General features: G+C 36.4%; 1 protein-coding gene across 1 annotated transcript in view; it reads right to left on the reverse strand.

Annotated features, from left to right (window-relative positions):
• Positions 1 to 7,502: 7,502 nt before the first annotated feature.
• mef2ca (myocyte enhancer factor 2ca) overlaps positions 7,503 to 19,552 on the reverse strand; it is a 108,785-nt gene continuing 96,735 nt past the window's right edge. The window contains 5 exon segments of the mRNA NM_131312.2: positions 7,503 to 8,563; positions 8,748 to 10,108; positions 11,375 to 11,498; positions 13,772 to 13,901; positions 17,417 to 17,586. Of these exon segments, the coding sequence (NP_571387.2) occupies positions 9,769 to 10,108; positions 11,375 to 11,498; positions 13,772 to 13,901; positions 17,417 to 17,586 (764 nt within the window). The 3' untranslated portion in view covers positions 7,503 to 8,563; positions 8,748 to 9,768.

A 19,552-nucleotide genomic window follows, 5' to 3' on the forward strand; every position in this document is an offset into this window, starting at 1 on the left:
GGAGACTCGAGGGGGGAGTTTGGGTGGGTTTAAGAAGGAGGGGGGGTCGTAGATTTATGATCCACCCCTTCTAACTTCTTCTGCTATAGACATGTGACTAAATTCACATTGCATTTAACCGCACAACTTGATGTAACTGCGAGTTCTTGTGTTGTGGTTGTTGCTGCTGCGCTGAGTGATGTGCGCAGGTGCGACTCACCTTTATAGGCCACGCACCAAATAAGTCTTTATTTATTTATTCATTTATTTATTTATTTATTTATTTATTTATTTATTTATTTATTTATTTATTTATGTTTCAGTTTGGAAAATTTATTATCTCACATACAGCAATAATTATTTGTTAAAGGTGATCGCGTATTATTATTGATAGCCGCTTTGTTATGAATAATGCGAACACATACAATCGCATTACCAACAGTATAAAGCAAAAATGATTATATAAAAAATAATAAAATAGAATAAAAAATTTATATATACAGAAGGGGTCCATACATCACACATTAAATAAAAATATTATACAATACACACATTTCAGTTGTTTTTAACGTTTTTGTTTTTTGGTAAGATGTTAGAAATTGTTTCTAAGTAGGCCTAATATTGCATTTCAGTAAGCTAAATATATATCAATGAAAAGGTTTTTAGTTTGTACATTTGCATTTGTGTTATTTTAGCCGCTTTTGATTGCTGGGGTCACGCGCAATGACGTCGCCTTGTTAGTGACGCGCAGCCATATTTAGACACAGCGAGGAAATTAGTGATGCTCAGTATGCAAATCATGCCATTATGACCGCACCACTGAGACGAAACAATGTCTCGTGCTGAAATAAAAGCAAAAGGCAATTTATTTGTCTCGCTCAGGTGGACATCTGTATTTCTGAGGCAGATGTTGTGGATGTTGATGATGTCTGCGTGCGTGGAGGAAGATGTAAGAAATGAACGCCTGTAATCAGCTTGATGTGTCTTTGTGTTTGTCACCAGGCAGAACAGCGTCTGGCAGCAGCTCACCTGTACATTTCGGACATTTTCACAGCTCCTCAAACTTCTTTTTTTAATTTTAAATGTATATATTAATTTATTTGCACTTCTTTTCTACAGCAGGTGAGTGTTCGGATTTGTTTTGAGCTATTGGGTAATAAATATATATTTTACTATTTTTTTTACTTTAGATTATTAGTCTTTTTTACAATATATAAAATGCAGGGTTATTTTTGGTTTTTATTGCATTTTATAGAATATAAAAAAAACGAATACACCTAATTTTCAACTCATTTTAAATGACTTTTCTGGTCCATATTCGAGCCAGCGTTAGGTTAAAACGACTCAGCATTTATTTTGTGCACATAAATCACAGAGATTTGATTTTATAGTTTAAAATTAATCAGTCGAGTTTTACTTGAAACACATTTTCGTTGCGTGCATGGTAAATTATCATGTTTATGCCATTTTGATTATTTACAAAACACATACGACTAAAAACTAAATAGAATAAATGATTTAAACCTCTGTTCTATATATAATATTAGAAATACCCTTCTTTCCCAGTACTGGGTTGCAGCTGGAAGTGCATCCGCAGTGTAAAACATGCTGGATAAGTTGGCGGATCATTCCGCTGTAGCGACACCTGATAAATAAGGTACTAAGCCGAAGGAAAATGATTGAAATCATGCAGCCCTAATTAGAGTAACGAGAATAACCTCTACAATAATATGTCCATCTGTGTACAGCACGCGTTCTCTAACACACACACACACACACACACACACACACACACACACACACACACACACACACACACACACACACACACACACACCCGCTTTAAAATCTTTGCGTGTGTTTGTGTGTGTGTGTTTAATTTCGATCAGATATCTTGAGTTCATCAGGCTGATCCGCATGTGTGTCTGCTCATTATGGAGACAGCAGGTCGCGCCGCATCGCTTCTTTTAATAAAGCAGACGCGCAAGATTATTTCCCCTCGTGTGGCCCGACACCAAACGCATTTAAAATATAAAATAAACTCTAAATTGTCATGTTGTCGTATTGTTCCCCCCAGTTATATCTACATTACGCATTTTAACCCAACTTCTCCATCATGTTTGACTCATCACTGCCAGCTTTTTTAAAAGGTTGATATAAAATATTGGCTATAAGTGGATGTATTTAATTTACAGTGTCAATAAATAAAATAGATTTGATCCTTTATGATTTCGAGTGTCTTCTGTAGTGAAAAGAAGGAAAATAGTACACACACACACACACACACACACACACACACTATTCAAAATTAAAATCTATTTTAATCTATTACAGTTAAAAATCTAGCTTATTATCCACTATTTTAGATGTAAAGATCTTTGTAGTGATTGATAAACTCGAATAAATAAATCTCGGTGTTATCAATTTGCAATTTATAGATGATGTGAGCGCTTCATTAGCATAATTGACTACATTAGTGCTTCATTAAATACTTAATTATTTATTTTAAAACGAGTTTTTTTATTTATCGATGTATTTTACAATAGATCTTGTAATTTTGTCTACTGCTGATCGCTCGTGTGTGTGTGTGTGTGGTGAATATTGTAGCACAGCGACATCTGCCGGCAGATTCATTGTAACAGCAGCTGCCCATTACAGCGGATTTAACTGGAGGTTTATTAACTAATAAAATCCTTCAAATATCGCAATTACTCCATTTAGCCATTTTATCTATCTATCTATCTATCTATCTATCTATCTATCTATCTATCTATCTATCTATCTATCTATCTATCTATCTATCTATCTATCTATCTATCTATCTATCTATCTATCTATCTATCTATAAATGCTAAGGTTGGGTCAAATATGGCTTAAAATAGTGTCACTTATCCCAAAGGTGCTCTATTGGATTGAGATCTGGTGACTTGAGGCCATTTGAGTACAGTGAACTCATTGTCATGTTCAAGAAACCAGTCTGAGATGATTGAGCTTTATAACGTGTGGCAAGAAAATCTCCCCCACACCATTACACCACCACCACCAGCTTGAACCGTTGACACAAGGCAGGATGGATCCATGCTTTCATGTTGCTGAGGTCAAATTCTGACCCGACCATCCGACAGCAGAAATGGAGACTCATCAGAGCAGGCAACGTTTCTCCAATCTTCTATTGTCCAGTTTTGGTGAGTCTGTGTGAATTGTAGCCTCAGTTTCCTGTTCTTAGCTGACAGGAGCGGCACCCGGTGTGCTCTTCTGCTGCTGTAGCCCATCCGCCTCAAGGTTGGATGTGTTGTGTGTTCAGAGATGCTCTTCTGCAGAGCTCGGTTGTAACGAGTGCTTATTTGAGTTACTGTTGCCTTTCTGTCAGCTGGAACCAGGCTGGCCATTCTCCTCTGACATCAACAAGGCATTTGCGCCCACAGAACTGCCGCTCACTGGATATTTCCTCTGTCATTCTCTGTAAACCCTAGAGATGGTTGTGCGTGAAAATCCCAGTAGATCAGCAGTTTCTGAAATACTCCGAGCAGCCCGCCTGACACCAACAACCATGCCACGTTTAAAGTCACTACAATCCCCTTTCTTCCCCATTCTGATGCTCGTTTTGAACTGCAGCAGATCGTCTTGACCATGTCTACATGCCTAAATGCATTGAGTTACTGTCATGTGATTGGCTGATTATACATTTGCATTAATGAGCAGTTTGACAGGTGTACCTAATAAAGTGGCCGGTGAGTGTACGCAAATGCAAACATTTCTTTCTGTGAGGACTGGTGCATTTATAATGAAGTAAAGCACATACACATCATTTGTGAGTGTGTGTGTGTGTGTGTGTGTGTGTGTGTGTGGTTTGATGATGTGAAACTGCCTGTGTATTACATAAAATAGGTTAGGTGTTACATTAAGACTTTCAGCTATAAAAATGTGTAAAACAAACACATAAAATACAGTAAATCCAACACACTCACTGAGTGCAAAAGGTCTTCTAAATGCATTGTTTGATAGAGCTGAATATTTTACAGTAAATCTAACTAATTTCCTCATGAACGGGCCTTTGCCACATATTTTAATAAAGGTGTTTTCAGTAAATATTTCATAAGCAGCTGACTGTAGAGTTATGTGTTAAATAAGCAGACCTCTGTGTGGGATGTGTATTGTTAACGAAGCTGTGTGAACTGATGCTAAAGCACTGTAAATGCACTGATACTGTAAATAAAGATTTATGTCTGTTCCTGTACATTTGTTGTGTTAATGCAGAAATCTGTCTGTTTTAATGTGTACAGCACCAGTTTTAAAGATTAAAGAGGGCCTATTATGCAAAAATCACTTATATAAGTGGTTTAAACACAGTTGTGTGTCAGCAGTGTGTGAATATATCCAGAATCTAATGATAAAAGTGTAGTAATTCTATTTGTTTATAATCAGACTTGATGAAAACAGTCTGCAGAAACACTTTGATTGACATTCTCCCTTTGTATGATGTCATCAGAGGGGTAAAGCCCCGCCCACTAGTGACCATTTCTAACTCATTAGCATACTAAGTTAGTCTTGTTTTTGAATCTGCCACTATGCTGACACACAGGCATCTATAGCTCCGCCCTCTTCTGAAAAGAGCACAATCTCATTTGCATTTAAAGCGACAGTCACCAAAACACCACAATAAGGATCAAAGCCTAAAAGGGGTCAGTTTAAACATGATCTGTGTGGTATTTTGGGCTTAAACTCTAGGGACACCTGAGAAAATAGTTTAAAAAAAATAAGGGAACCTAAAAATATGAATGAAATAAGGGATAAAACAGGCAATAACAGTTTATATGGCTTTTATTTTGTCGTAGCTCACACTGCTTCGCCTCTCTGTTCAACATCGGCAAAGCCTGAAATCACATTCGGACTCATGTGGTCAACAGGTCGCAACAAATGCTCTGCATTTTTTATGAAAATATAAGCAAAATGTATTGTACATCTCTTCCACCGGGGACAGGCAAACACACGGCCCAGAGAACAGAAACGTTGTTAACACGGCTCGCAAATATCAACAACATTTACAAGAGAATCGGTGCGTATATCTGAAGTCAAAACCCTGGGCTTTCATCGATTCCCAACGCCAACAGGAACCTGCAAATCCTGCGTTCTCTATTTACATAAACACGTTGAACCTGCAACACGACGACGTCAGTGATCACATACAGTTGAAGTCAAAATCATTCGCTCTCCTGTGCAATATTTCCCAGATGATGTTTAACAGATTCAGGAATTATCCCACAGTATTTCCTCTAATATTTGCTCTTCTGGAGAAAGTCTGGTTTGTTTTATTTCGGCTAGAATAAAAGTAGCTTTTAATTGTTTTAAAGCCATTTTAAGGTCAATATTATTAGCCCCTTCAGCAATATTAGTTTTGAATTGTCACTGTTATACAATGACTTCCCTAATTACCCTAACTTTACCCTCATTATCGTAGTTAAGCCTTTAAATGTCACTTTAAGTTGAATACTAGCAGTGGTGGGCAAAGCGAGACTTCATGAAACACTACAACAGTCAAACCAGAAGCTTCTAAACGTTTCAAAACCGGTCTCTTCAGTGACACCTAGTGGTCATTTTCATGTATTGCTCTGGAACAGCTTCAGCAAAGAAACAGTTCAGCAAATTGAGGTATTAAACCCTATGTAGTAGTTGAGGTTTCAAGTGATTTAGTGGAGCGGTGAGAGTTCCAGACTAGCATGCAGAGATAATGGATTCAAATTCAGGGTGATGCAGCTGTAGACGTTTTTAAAAATGTAAAAATACTCTGAAATTATGACGATGTCTTGATGTCTTGTTATGGTCATAAAAAAGTAACATTATTACAATACATCAAGTCATAATTTCAGAGTATTAAGTCTGGAAGTAGTATATAAGTCTGGAATCGAACCTTTGCAGCAGAGTTACCGTGCATTCTCACGGGGCTTCAGCGTCAATGATTGACCGAAGGCGTATCTGAAGTTGGGGCTGAAGTGATTGCCATAGCAGCGTCAGCCAATGAAATTAGTCCACAATCGGCTACTGTCCGAGCTGGGGTATTTGCAAAAAGCGATCTGATTGGCTGATGGTGATTGAAAAGTTGAGAAATCCCCAACTTCTGCAATGAGCAACGCCACTGAAGCAGCGAAGACGGATCCACAATTCAGTTCGGCAACCATGACGCCCCCATGTGAATCGGGTGTTGCTCTGTGCACACGCACGGTCCACTAGGCTACATGAGATAGAGGTTTATCTACGCCCCTGGCAGTCAAACGCAGATTCACCAGGTCTCGAAACACTTATGAAATGACAGATGCTTCGAATCACTTTAGTCACATGATCTGGTGGTTCGAAACACTTTAGTCATGTGACCTGGGTGTTTCTAAACACTTTAGTCACGTGACTTGGGTGTTTCGAATCAACTTAGTCATGTGACTTGTGTTTTTCGAATCATCTTAGTCACGTGACTTGGGTGGTTCAAATCTTTTTAGTAATGTGACCTGGGTGTTTCGAATCATCTTTGTCACATGACCTGGGTGTTTCGAATCATCTTTGTCACATGACCTGGGTGTTTCGAATCATTTTTGTCATGTTACCTGGGTGTTTCGAATCATCTTTGTCATTTGACCTGGGTGTTTCGAAACACTTTAGTCACTTGACCTGGGTGTTTCGAATCATCATAGTCAGGTGACTTGGGTGTTTCGAATCATCTTTGTCACATGATCTGGGTGTTTCGAAACACTTTAGTCACGTGACCTTGGTGTTTCGAATCATCTTAGTCACGTGACTTGGGTGTTTTGAATCATCTTTGTCATGTGACCTGGGTGTTTCGAATCATCTTAGTCATGTGATCTGGGTGTTTCGAATTATCTTAATCACATGACCTGGGTGTTTCGAATCATCATAGTCACGTGACCTGGGTGTTTCAAATCATCTTAGTCACATGACCTGGGAGTTTCAAAACACTTAAGTCACGTGACCTGGTGTTTCGAATCATCTTAGTCACGTGACCCGGGTGTTTCTAAACACTTTAGTCACGTGACCTGGGGGTTTCGGATCGTGCTTCATGGAATGTTTCGAAACACTTGTACTTCGGGATCTTGACACTGTGTCAACGTCAGTTCCACATCAGCCATCCCTAGATACTAGTATCTTGAACAATATCTAGTCAAAAATGATGTGCTGTCATCATGGCAAACATAAAAGAAATCAGTGATTTTAAAAGTTTATAATGTTCAGAAATGTGTTGAAAATCTTCTCTCCATTACACAGAAATTGGGGAAATAAATATTCAGGAGGGCGAATAATTCTGACTTCAACTGCACATTTGCAAGTGAGCATCGGGTATTTATTACTGAGAGACACGTCAACGCCTCTTTTAATAGTTAATAATAATAATTAAGCATAATATATTACTGAAACTAAAAAGTAGCTTTACCAAACAAGAGTACCAGACTTCTCTTTTGAATCCTGTATGCATACATACACGCGTCAGGTGTAGTTTTTACATTTTTTTTTGTTTTTTAATTTAATTTTTTACCCCACACGTGGCACAAGCGATGCATATCCCTTTGCCCCGCCCCCCCAAAAAAACTCCAAAATCACAAACACGCCCCCCGCCCCGTATACCTGATATATATATCATTTGTAATACTTTAATGCAGCACGCACACTCCGCAGAATAAACACACATACAGTCGTGTGAAAAAGTTTGTGCACCCTGTTTAAATCCGATTATTTATCCTTTTATTAGGACATGAAATATGATCAGATCCTAGGTAAGATCTTAAAATTTGACATAAAAGACCCTCAGATGAAGAAGAGTATGTGGCATTGATGAAAATTACAATACTAAATAAGATACACCTAGCGTGAACACAAAAAAATAAATAAATACAAATAAAAAATAATGAATTTTTTAAATTTCCATCAACTTTTTTGGAGCGGCTGACTGTAGGAAGCGCAGCACTGTGGCTCAGTGGTTAGCACTGTCACCTCACAGCAAGAAGGTCACTGGATCGAGTCCTGGCTGGGCCAGTTGGCATTTTTGTGTGAAGTTTGCATGTTCTCCGGGTGATTTCCCCCACAGTCATGCGCTATAGGTGAATTGAATAAACTAAATTGGCCATAGTGTATGAGTGTGCATGTAAGTGTGTATGGGTGTTTCCCAGTACTGGGTTGTGGCTGAAAGGGCATCCACAGTAAAAAAAACATATGCTGGAATAGTTGGTGGTTCATTCCGCACTTCAGAAACAATATTCTTAACCACGCCCCTTTTACCGTTAGCTGAGGAAACTATGTGCAAAAAGAAAGCCCCGCCCCCTACTCAATATTCTGTTTTAGGAGGATGCACATCACCATACTCAAATAAAAGCGTTCGCAACATATATTAGATTTTTTGTTGTATTATGCCAGAATACGATAAGGCTCCAAACTCTATATGGGGGGCGCAAACTTTATCACAATGCTGTTCATGACACTTGCTCATATATAAATAAGGTCAATAGATTTTTGTTTGTATTACATTATATGAAAAAGCTTGAATTTCAATATATGGGGGGGTGCAAACTTTTTCACAGTGGTGTTCGAGATGCCTGCTTGTATATGAAGAATAAGGTCAAATGATTTTGGACGAATTACGTCCAAATATGGAATATATATGGATGAATACTGAAAAGCTTGAAATTTATTCTACGTCCGAATACGGAAATGCTTTAAATTTAAAATGGGGGGTGCAAACTTTTTCACAGTGCCCATTTTCAGCAGTGTTCAAGATGCCTGCTTGTATATGAAGAATAAGATCAATAGATATTTTTGTATTACTTTCAAATACGAAAAAGCTACAAATTCAATATATGGGGGTGCAAACTTTTTCACAGTGCCATGTTCAGCATTGTTCAAGATGCTTGCTCATATATGAATAAGGTAAATAAATTTTTTTTGTATTATGTCTGAATATGAAAATGCTTGAAATTCAATATATGTGGGGGGTGCAAACTTTTTCACAGTGCCGTTTTTCAGCATTGTTCAGGACATCCGCTTGTATATGACGAATAAGTTGAATTTTTTTTACAAATACAGAGAAAAAGAAATTCAATTTGAGGGGGTGTAAAATTTTTCACAGTGGTGTTAAAGACGCCTGTTCGTTTATGAAGAATAAGGTCAGTGTTTTCTTTTGTATTATGTTCGAATACTTAAAATTCAATATGGGGGTGCAAACTTTTTCACAGTGCCATTTTTAGCAGTGTTCAAGACATCCGCTCGTAATTGAGTAAGGTTAGTAGATTTTTATGTATTACGCCCGAATAGCAAAAGCTTGAAATTCAATATGGGGGTACAAACTTTTTCACAGTGCCGTTTCTCAGCATTGTTCAGGACATCCACTTGTAAATGAGTAAAGTCAATAGATTTTTCATGTATTATGTCCGAATAAGTAAAAGCTTGAAATTGGCATTACGTCAAATTATGGAAAAGCTTGAAATTCAATATATGGGGGATGCAAACTTTTTCCCACTGCCGTTTCTTAGCATTGTTCAGGACATTCACTTGTATATGAGTAAGGTCAATAGATTTTTATGTATAATGTCTGAATACGGAAAAGCTTGAAATTCAATATATGGGGGGTGCAAACTTTTTCACAGTGCCGTTTCTCAGCAGTGTTCAGGACGACTGCTCAAATATGAAGAATAAGGTCAATCTAATTTTTTTGGCATTACGTCCGAATACAGAAAAGCTTGAAACTCAATATATAGTGGGTGCAAACTTTTTCACAGGGCTGTTTGTCAATGGTGTTCAGGATGCCCAGCCGGCCTCGGACAGACGCATGCGCTTGACGGACGGGCTCTGCCGCTCATTTTCGGCTGCTCTCATCAGTCCCACTGGCGAGTGGAAGTTTGCGCGGTGTTCGTCACGGTCGCTGCCGTCGTACGAGCTGCCGCAGCTGCTTAGACTGTCCACCGGGGAGCGTCCCGAGTCCTGCCGCAGCGGGGCCTGCTGGGGCACGCCGTACAGCCCCGGGGTCCCGCTCGCTCGATCCCGTGGAGGAGACACCGGCTCCGACTTAATGTGCAAGTTCTGATTGGACGGCAGAGATAGGGCAGAGCTCTGGCACAGCTGAGCACTGCTGCAGTTCCTGTGGAAGAAAGCAAGAAATACATGAAAATTAGAAAATTCTGAGTAATTCTGAGTGTTGCAGCCAACAAATCATGAAACCTTGCTCATATTAAAATATGTTTCTTATTTGGTTATTAAAATATTGACGAATTTTTTTTCTTAGTAAATTTTAAAATAGAAAAATCTTAATTAAAAATGTATGATAATCATTTAAAAATGTAAAAATCTAAAATTAAATATATATATATATATATATATATATATATATATATATATATATATTTAAATAATATAAAAAATAATATTTAGAAATAACACAATCTTTATTTTATTGCATCTTACAAAACTTTCTGACTTTAACATTTACATAAAATTGAATCAATTAATTTAAATTTTAAAATAGAAAATTGTTAATTAAAAAATATATATAATTTAAGAATATATTTTTAAAAATAGTATATATTTTTAAATAATTAAATAAAGACAAATTTAAAATAACACTTTCTTTATTTTACTGCATTTTGCAAAACTTACCGACTTTTCAATTTAAATAAAATTTGATTTAATTACATTTTTCCGTTTTTTAAATAAAATAATAAATTTAAAAAAATATATAATAAAAATATATAAATAAACAATTTATTTTAAAAAATAATTTAAAAAGAAAATTTTAGATTTATTTCAGATCTCAGACATTAGTTTAAAATGTTGTGGTCTAATCCTGTGGTCAGAGTGAGTGTCAGAGCTGACGTTGTGCGATGTTGGTAAAAGGAATTGAATTGAACTGAGTTGAGTTGAATGGGCTCTATGCAGAGCTAGTGTTTTTCAGCCAATGATGAATGTCCGGTGAATGCTTTATGTGACTATTTTTATTTCATTAGGTTGCTTTTACAGCATTGATGTTGTAATGAAATAAAATATAACCAGTTAAACAGACTTCAGCATCCATTTGATTGATAAAACGTAAAAAGAGACGAACAACCGTTTAAATGCAAGCGCTGTCATTAACCACAGGCCAGCACAGAAACTATTGAAAATACTGGGGTAAAATGAATTTCCATATATTTAAGACATGGCGCTCACTTCATATTGTATCTCAGGGAGGGAGTTCTTTTTAAAGAAATGCGATCTTAAACACGGCGAGTTTTGCGGTGAGTTTTGTATGGGATTACAATTCACTGGAAGCCCTGGGGCTGGCTGACTGAAATTAGAAGTCCATGTGCATATACCCCACTGAACTGAGTTGAATTGAGTTGTATTGAAGTGAATGTGGCGTGCCGCTCACCCCAGATGCCCCAGGCCAGAATGCTGCATGTTCTGCGGCCAGCCGGTCATGGAGCCCAGATGAAGAGACGCGGAGCTGTTAAACGCAGACAGAGAGGACAGATCTCCACTGCTCAGAGAATATTCTGGAGGATCAAATCAGAAGAAAAACCGTGTTACTGCAACAGATCTGAAAAGGAGAAATGATGAGGCAAGGGCGCCACCTGCTGGACACATCAACACTCGCACCAATCTGAACGAGTTCTTAATAGTGCTTGTTGTATAAAGGCCCATAGCCGGGGGGTTCGAAAGAACTACCCTTCACTGACAAAGGTCCAGAATTTGTCCCATACATGAGCTCAATTGTCCTATTTTGACTGCTGTGTCATCGCAATAAGTGAAAATAACCCATCGAAAAGGCTTTGAGACCAAGCTGAATTCTGTGTTGGCTGTCATGACTTCAGCTAACCAGTTTTGACCAATGCAAAGAATCATTTTTCAAGAGTCCAACATCCAGCTGTGCAAGAAAACACAATCTGATGTAAGTGACGACATCTTTTAAAACTATATTGCTTTTAAAACCGAGAAAACAGTTTATAAGTATTTTTTTTTTCTAAATCTTGGACCTTATTCAAGAAACTAAAAAATGACCAATAAAAAGGTGTGAAGCAGCAAAAGCGGATCATATTAAACTTAATTTGAATACTATTTTGACTAGTGTTGTTTTCCATGAATTTTTAAATGTAATTAATTAATTTATTTTATTTAAAATGGTAATAAAATCAGTTAAATTAGGGCAGTTTGTTATTTATAATTTGCCTAATAATTGACAATAGGCTTTTTTTTTTCTTTTTAAATGGGTTATTTTTTTATGGCATATGAAGTAATAAATTAGTATTTTAAAAATACATATTTCTTTATAATAATACTTTAGGAATTTCTTTTGGTATATCAAAAAGTGTGGTTATGATGACCATACGACAAGCTAATCCAGATAAAAAATAGAGCTTAAAATGTATTTAAATCCCATAATTAAATATAAAATGAGGTGTGTAACTCCAAAAAGGTCCACTTTTTGAGAAAAAAGAACCACCTCTTTTTGACCAGGCTGGCTACGACCTGGTATATTGTGTTATATCACAACCACAATTACAAGAAAGTTGTAATGAAATCAAGTATCAAGTCTTGACAAAAGACAAGACTTCCAAAGTTTTCACAGACAAAATACAGATCAAAATAAAACAAATAATTATTACAAAGCATTTTTGAGTGCATTAAGAATTTTCAATTTAAGCCCAGAATAATCATTTCAGTGCATCCTTAATTTCTATATTCTAGAGCTGGACAAAAGATTAATCACATCCTAAATAAAAGTTTGCTTTGACATAATATATGTGTGTGTAGTGTGTATATTTAATATGCACATACAGTAGAAGTCAGATTTATTAGCCCCCCTGAACTATTAGCGCCCCTGTTTATTTTTGTCCCCAATTTCTGTTTAACATATGGAAGATTATTTCAGCACATTTCTAATCATAATAGTTTTAATAACTCATCTCTAATAACTGATTTATTTAATCTTTGCCATGATGACAGTAAATAATATTAGACTAGATATTCTTCAAGACACTTCTATAAAGCTTAAAGTGACATTTAAAGGCTTAACTAGGGTAATTAGGTTAACTAGGCAGGTTAGGGTAATTAGGCAAGTTATTGTGTAATGATTGTTTGTTCTATATAGCAGTGTTTCTCAACTGGTGGGAATTATTAGCCCCCCTAAATTATTAGACCGCTTGTTTATTTTTTCCCCAATTTCTGTTTAATGGAGAGCAGATTTTTTCAGCACATTTCTAAACATAATAATTTTAATAACTCATCTCTAATAGCTGATTTATTTTATCTTTGTCATGATGACTGTAAATAATATTAGACTAGATATTTTTCAAGACACTTCTATACAGCTTAAAGTGACATTTAAAAGCTTAACTAGGTTAACTAGGTTAACTAGGCAGGTTAGGATAATTAGGCAAGTTATTGTATAATAGTGGTTTGTTCTGTAGACTATCAAGAAAAAATATAGCTTAAAACGGCTAATAAGTTTGTCCCTAAAATGGTTAAAAAAAAAAAATTAAAAACTGCTTTTATTCTAGCTGAAATAAAACAAATAAGACTTTCTCGGGGAGAAAAAATATTATCAGACATACTGTGAAAATTTCTTTGCTCTATTAAACATCATTTGGGAAATATTTAAAAAAGAAGAAAAAAAAATGGAAGGGGGCTAATAATTCTGACTTCAACCGTATATATGTATATGTATATAAAACACACACACATATATAACGTCAAAACAAACTTCTATTTTGGATACGATTAATCTTTGCCCTGCACTAATTTATTATTAAGTACGCATTGACAATACCTGTCCCATATGAGGTATTGATGGCAGACGGGTATCCGCCCATCACTTCTCCAGGTAGGGTTGGCGTGGCCACAGACACCACAGGTGTGCTGAGAGACTGAGCCGACTGAGAGCTGCTGATTCGCTGATTCTGGAGGAAACAAACAACACATTTATTACAGCAGCCGGACAAACGACACACCTGTCAGACCTGCTGATCATGTGACCAGTTATAGGGTATCACTGGACAATACACTCATCTTATACTGTACATACACTGCTCCCACTACAGCCGACAGTCCCCATGGCAACAGCGGAATGAGATTTGATACATTTGGGTGTGTTTCAAATCAAATACTTGGCTTTGTACAAAATCGCCTACTACCCTACCCCAGTAGCTACTACATTTAAATGTGAAGTACATTCTATTTAGTATGAAGGTGAGTAGTATGACTGGAATTCGCATGTACTACATACTCAGCTTCACTCCCATTCATGAATTCTCTCGTGTTGCATCATGGGATAGCGTAGCATACATTGTATGCACACTACAGAGTCCCACCAGAAGTAGCAGGTCATCTGGGTGCTTTTCGTTTGCTGATTTTCGAATGCTATGAATTCTGACATACTTCTCAGCTTGCATACTGTTTTTCATTTACTATATAGTAGGGAAGCATATAGTATAAATAGTGTAAATAGTGCATTCACACTGAAATGTTATTCTAAAACGAATAAATGCACTTTTAAGACACCGATGATGCATTTATTTAACTGTTAAAAATAAGTGTGTAATGTTGGACATCTGGGAAAGGTTTAAGCTTCCAAATAGTAAACAAATATTAAATGTTCCATTTAAGATGACACTATACACACTTAACAGCATTCATTCATTCATTTTCTTTTCGGCTTAGTCCCATTATTAATCCAGGGTCGCCATAGTGGAATGAACCGCCAACTTATCCAGTAGGTTTTTACGCAGCAGATGCCCTTGCAGCCGCAACCCATCCCTGGGAAACAACCATACACACTCATTCACACTCATACACTACGGACAATTTTCCCTACTCAATTCAGCTGTAGCGCATGTCTTTGGACTGTGGGGAAACCGGAGCACCCGGAGGAAACCCACGCAAAAGCAGGGAGAACATGCAAACTCCACACAGAAATGCCAACTGACCCAGTGACCTTCTTGTTGTGAGGCGACAGCACTACCTACTGCGCCTCTGCGTCGCCCACTCAACAGCATAGTATATGAATTTAGTGTATAGTGTGCCATTTGGGGCGCAGAGATACAATTGGCTGCTTCCAAAATCGCCTACTGTACTAGAGAGTATGTACTATATTTAAATTTACAACACAGCTGTTAGAAAAGTATGCTCTATACAGTATGAATGTATTATGATTGGAATTTGAACGTACTACATACTCTATTTCTCAATTTCAGATGCAGCCTAGTACACTATTCTACGCCGTCATTCACACTAAAGATTCTAAAAGCTTAAGGGCACTTAAAATAACCAGATGATGATTGTTTAACCCATAAACAGATAATGTTGCAACCTTGTTATTAACATTGTTATTATTACTATTAATACTACAAATTTTCCTAATCCTTAAATGATAAAAAAACAATACAATAAATCATTTCATAAAAATAAAAAAACAAGCTGTTCAACCGAGCCAATATCATTATCATTTTAACATTTAAGGCCAACTAAAAAAAAAAAACTATTCAAGTACTATTTAAAAGAATGAATTACTAAATAATAATTGACTGAAGCTGCTTGGATTGGTTTTAACAGTGCAGGATTACTTACCAGCAACATGTCAACATCCTCCGACTGGTGTGCAGATAAAAAGAATACAGTTCTAATTAGTTCTAGTTTAAACGGCATTGGCAGCATGTGATGATGTGCTGTGGATCTACCTCAGTGTTCCCACATGAAAGAAATACTTCAGTAATTTATAGCAAATACTAGGTTGTTTTTGAACCGCATTAGTGAAGTATGGTAAAGTGCTTGAATTCTAGCATTGCTATGGTAGCGCAACAACAATAGTAATATAAACCAATTAATCTGTTGTGGTCATTCTATAGTTGCTATAGTAACGCAACAACAATAGTAATATAAACAAATTAATCTATTGTGGTGATTTTATAGTTGCTATGGTGACACAACAACCATAATCAAGTGAGCAAATTAATCTGTTGTGGCGATTCTGTGGTTGCTATGGTAACGACAACTATAATACAGTTGACAATTTAATCTGTTGTGGTGATTCTATAGTTGCTACGGTAGCACAATAACTATAATAAATTGGCAAATTAATCTGCTGTGATGATTCTACAGTTGCTACGGTAACAACGACTACAGTAATATAACTGTATGTATATATATATATATATATATATATATATATATATATATATATATATATATATATATATATATATGGTATATTATACTACAATACACAACAGTTTACTGTAGTAAACAAAGTACAAGTACTACAGTATTTATTCGGTTCGCTATATTTAATACTCCAGTATGCTGGGTCATTTGTTAACAAACAGTAGTGCTATATAAATGTAAGGAATTGTTATTATAATTATAATTATTATTATTAGTGAATATTATAATATATAAAGCACAATACATTTTACTATAGTATGCAACAAAAACAACAACTATAACTTACTATAGTGTTTTATTTCATGTGGCTTAAAGTAACACTGTGTAGTTTTTCAACCATAAAATGACGACCAATTTTTCAACACATTTCAAGCATAGTTTTAATAACTAATAGTAGCTGTGAGGCTGCGTGTCCACCAAAGCGTTTTCTCTCGAGCTGAGAGTTTGTTTTCTTTTGTTGTCAATTGATAGTTTTCACGTGTCGTCACAACATTAAGGGACGGGCAAAACAAGGCGGTAAGTTTCCGAACAGGTCACGTGACTGAAAACTCAATGGTGGAGCCATGTTTTTTAGTGCCTGCATTGTAGCATTTACGTTACTTTGCTAGCTGAATATTGCAGCGCCCATCAGTGTCACATTTGAGCTAGCTATTCAATCACAGTGAAAGAGGGGCGGGACTATAACACGCAACACAACAAATAGGCTGAGTCCGAAACCGCCTACTACTCAGTAGGTGCTGCATTTGAATGTAAACGTACTACTCGGCCATTAGAAAAGTGCGTTCTATACAGTATGAATGTGAAAAGTATGAATGGAATTCAGATATACTACATGCGCCATTTTGTCATGGTCACGCGACCTACCTGCGTCATTTGCGTCACTTTACTCCCATTCATGAATTCGCTCGCGTGGCATTATGGGATAGCGCAGCGTGCATGGGATGCGCACTCCAGAATCTCACCGGAAGTAGTAAGCCAGCCGGGTACTTCTCGCATACTGATTTTCGAATTCTATGAATTCGTACAAACTACTCGGCTCGCATACTGATTTTAGCATACTATATAGTATGGAAGTATGCGGTTTTGGACGCAGCTAGTATCTGCAAAAGACTTTCAGCTTGTAACGACTTTCTTGCATTTCTGCAGCGCAAAAACTCTCCGGTGGACACGCAGCCAGGTGTTTTCTCAGTGTCACTCATATTAAACCCTACTATGGAGGAGTTTCTACAGCGAGTGTCATTCATTGTAAACTTACGATTGATGGCATGGTGTTCTTGGCTCCATGTGGGATGAGGACGCGCAGGTCGGTTTTGCGGCTCAGGCTCATGTTCATGGACGGAGGAGATTTGGCCTGCAGGTTCTTGCTCATGTTCCCTGGAGAGACCAGCAGACCAGGGGAGTTGCGGTGGTTTCCGTACCCGTTTCCTATAGGACAACCAGACAGCATTCATCAGCCTCTATAACAACCTCTTTTAATAACTCCTAATAACTGATTTCTTTTCTCTTTGTCATGATGACAGCACATAATATTAGACTAGATCTTCTTCAAGACACTAGTGTTCAGCTTAAAGTGACATTTAAAGGCTTCACTAGGGTAATTAGGGTAAAGTTAGGGTAATTAGGCAAGTCATTGTATATCAGTGGTTTGTTCTGGAGACAATCCAAAACTAATATTGCTTAAGGGGGCGAATAATATTGACCTTAAAATGGGATTAAAACAATTGACAACAGCTTTTATTCTAGCCCAAATAAAACAAATCAGACTTTCTCCAGAAGAAAAAATATTAAAGGGAATTCTGTGAAAAATTCCTGAATCTGTTCAACATCATTTGGGAAATATTGTATTACACATTTCACTAATAATACTGTAGTATTACTAGAGTTGTCCAGTGATTAATATCAATTAATCACATGCAATATTTCTGTTTTGCATATTACTTTTGTATTTCATACATGTCTGTATTTATATATACATAATTAATATATACAGCACAAACACATATATTATGTTAAGACAACTTTTATTTTGGATGCAATCCCAATTAATCATCTAACAGCACTAACTATTATTATTATCAAAACACTAATGGGGACAGAAAGAGGGATGTATTTGATTTATTTTCATATGAATTACACAATTAAAAAAACTAATAATAAAAGAAAAGAAAATGTATAAATAATGACTTTATTAACTTACATTTACTTCACAAATTCATATATTTTTTACATTTATTTAATGACATTTTCCAATGTCTACCAATGTTCTGGATCTTTTATTTTCATTTAAAGCAATTAAAATAATGATTATAAATCGAATAATGTTTTGACACAATCCACATTGTAAAAGTGCTACACACATAAAGATGAACTGAATTGATAATAAGTAATAAAACAAAAATAAATGCTAATAAATATTTTTAGTTTTAGTTAATATTAAAGTTTTTGTTAAAAGTTGGCCTTTCACAATGCATTTGTTGTGTTAAAAACTATTTATAAATATATATTTGTCATGATCACCAGAGATCAAGACCTCATAAACCGCTGGAAGACATGTACTGTCAACCAAAGTACAATTCTGCCACTGAACTGCACTACATATCCCATCAGGCACCTCACACACACACCAGTTCCGGATCACCCCTGGATGCACACACACAGCTGAAGCTTGTAAGGACTGATGACCAGGACTTTCCGCTTGTTAAGTGTGACGACACGCGAAGCGGCTTCCGGGTCCAAGCGCTCTATTCAACTGAATGAGAAAACTCATGAAATGGTAATAATAAACGTTTACAAAGCGATTTAATACTTTCGAAAATCACGATCGCATTATATATGTCCATGCCTAACATCCGATGGCCAGAAAGTGATTAATTTTTTTATAAATTGTTAATTTTTTGGTATTTGTTATGCAGCAAGCCCAGGGATTGTTGTGTACATTATGATTTTATATAAAATTAACTTTAATGTGTGATATGAATTAAAAGTGATCATAAACGAATGATTTCTCCACTCAAATGAATGGCGGACCCGGAAACAGTATGTCACCACTTAACAAGCGGATACATACAGCACTTATTCTCACACACATTGCTGAGTCTTGTTGTTGTTATATATAACATTACGAATCGTCCTCCTTGTTTAGTCTCTCCATGTTTGACCCTTGCATTGTTTACGTTGTTTGTCGCCTGTATAGTTTGCTTTGCCTGTGACCTCGACTACATGTGACTACTTATGCTCCTGTTTGTACCTGCTGACCCTTGCCTGCTTGTCGATTCTAATAAACTACACGTGGATTTCTCAACTCTGTTTTTCTGGTAATCATCCATTACAATATAATTGTATTTTCATTTTTATATTTTATAATTTTATTTCTAAAATGTTAGGATCATGA

Source organism: Danio rerio, chromosome 10, assembly GCF_052040795.2.
Source record: "Danio rerio strain M-AB ecotype USA chromosome 10, GRCz13ab, whole genome shotgun sequence".
Taxonomy (NCBI): domain Eukaryota; kingdom Metazoa; phylum Chordata; class Actinopteri; order Cypriniformes; family Danionidae; genus Danio; species Danio rerio.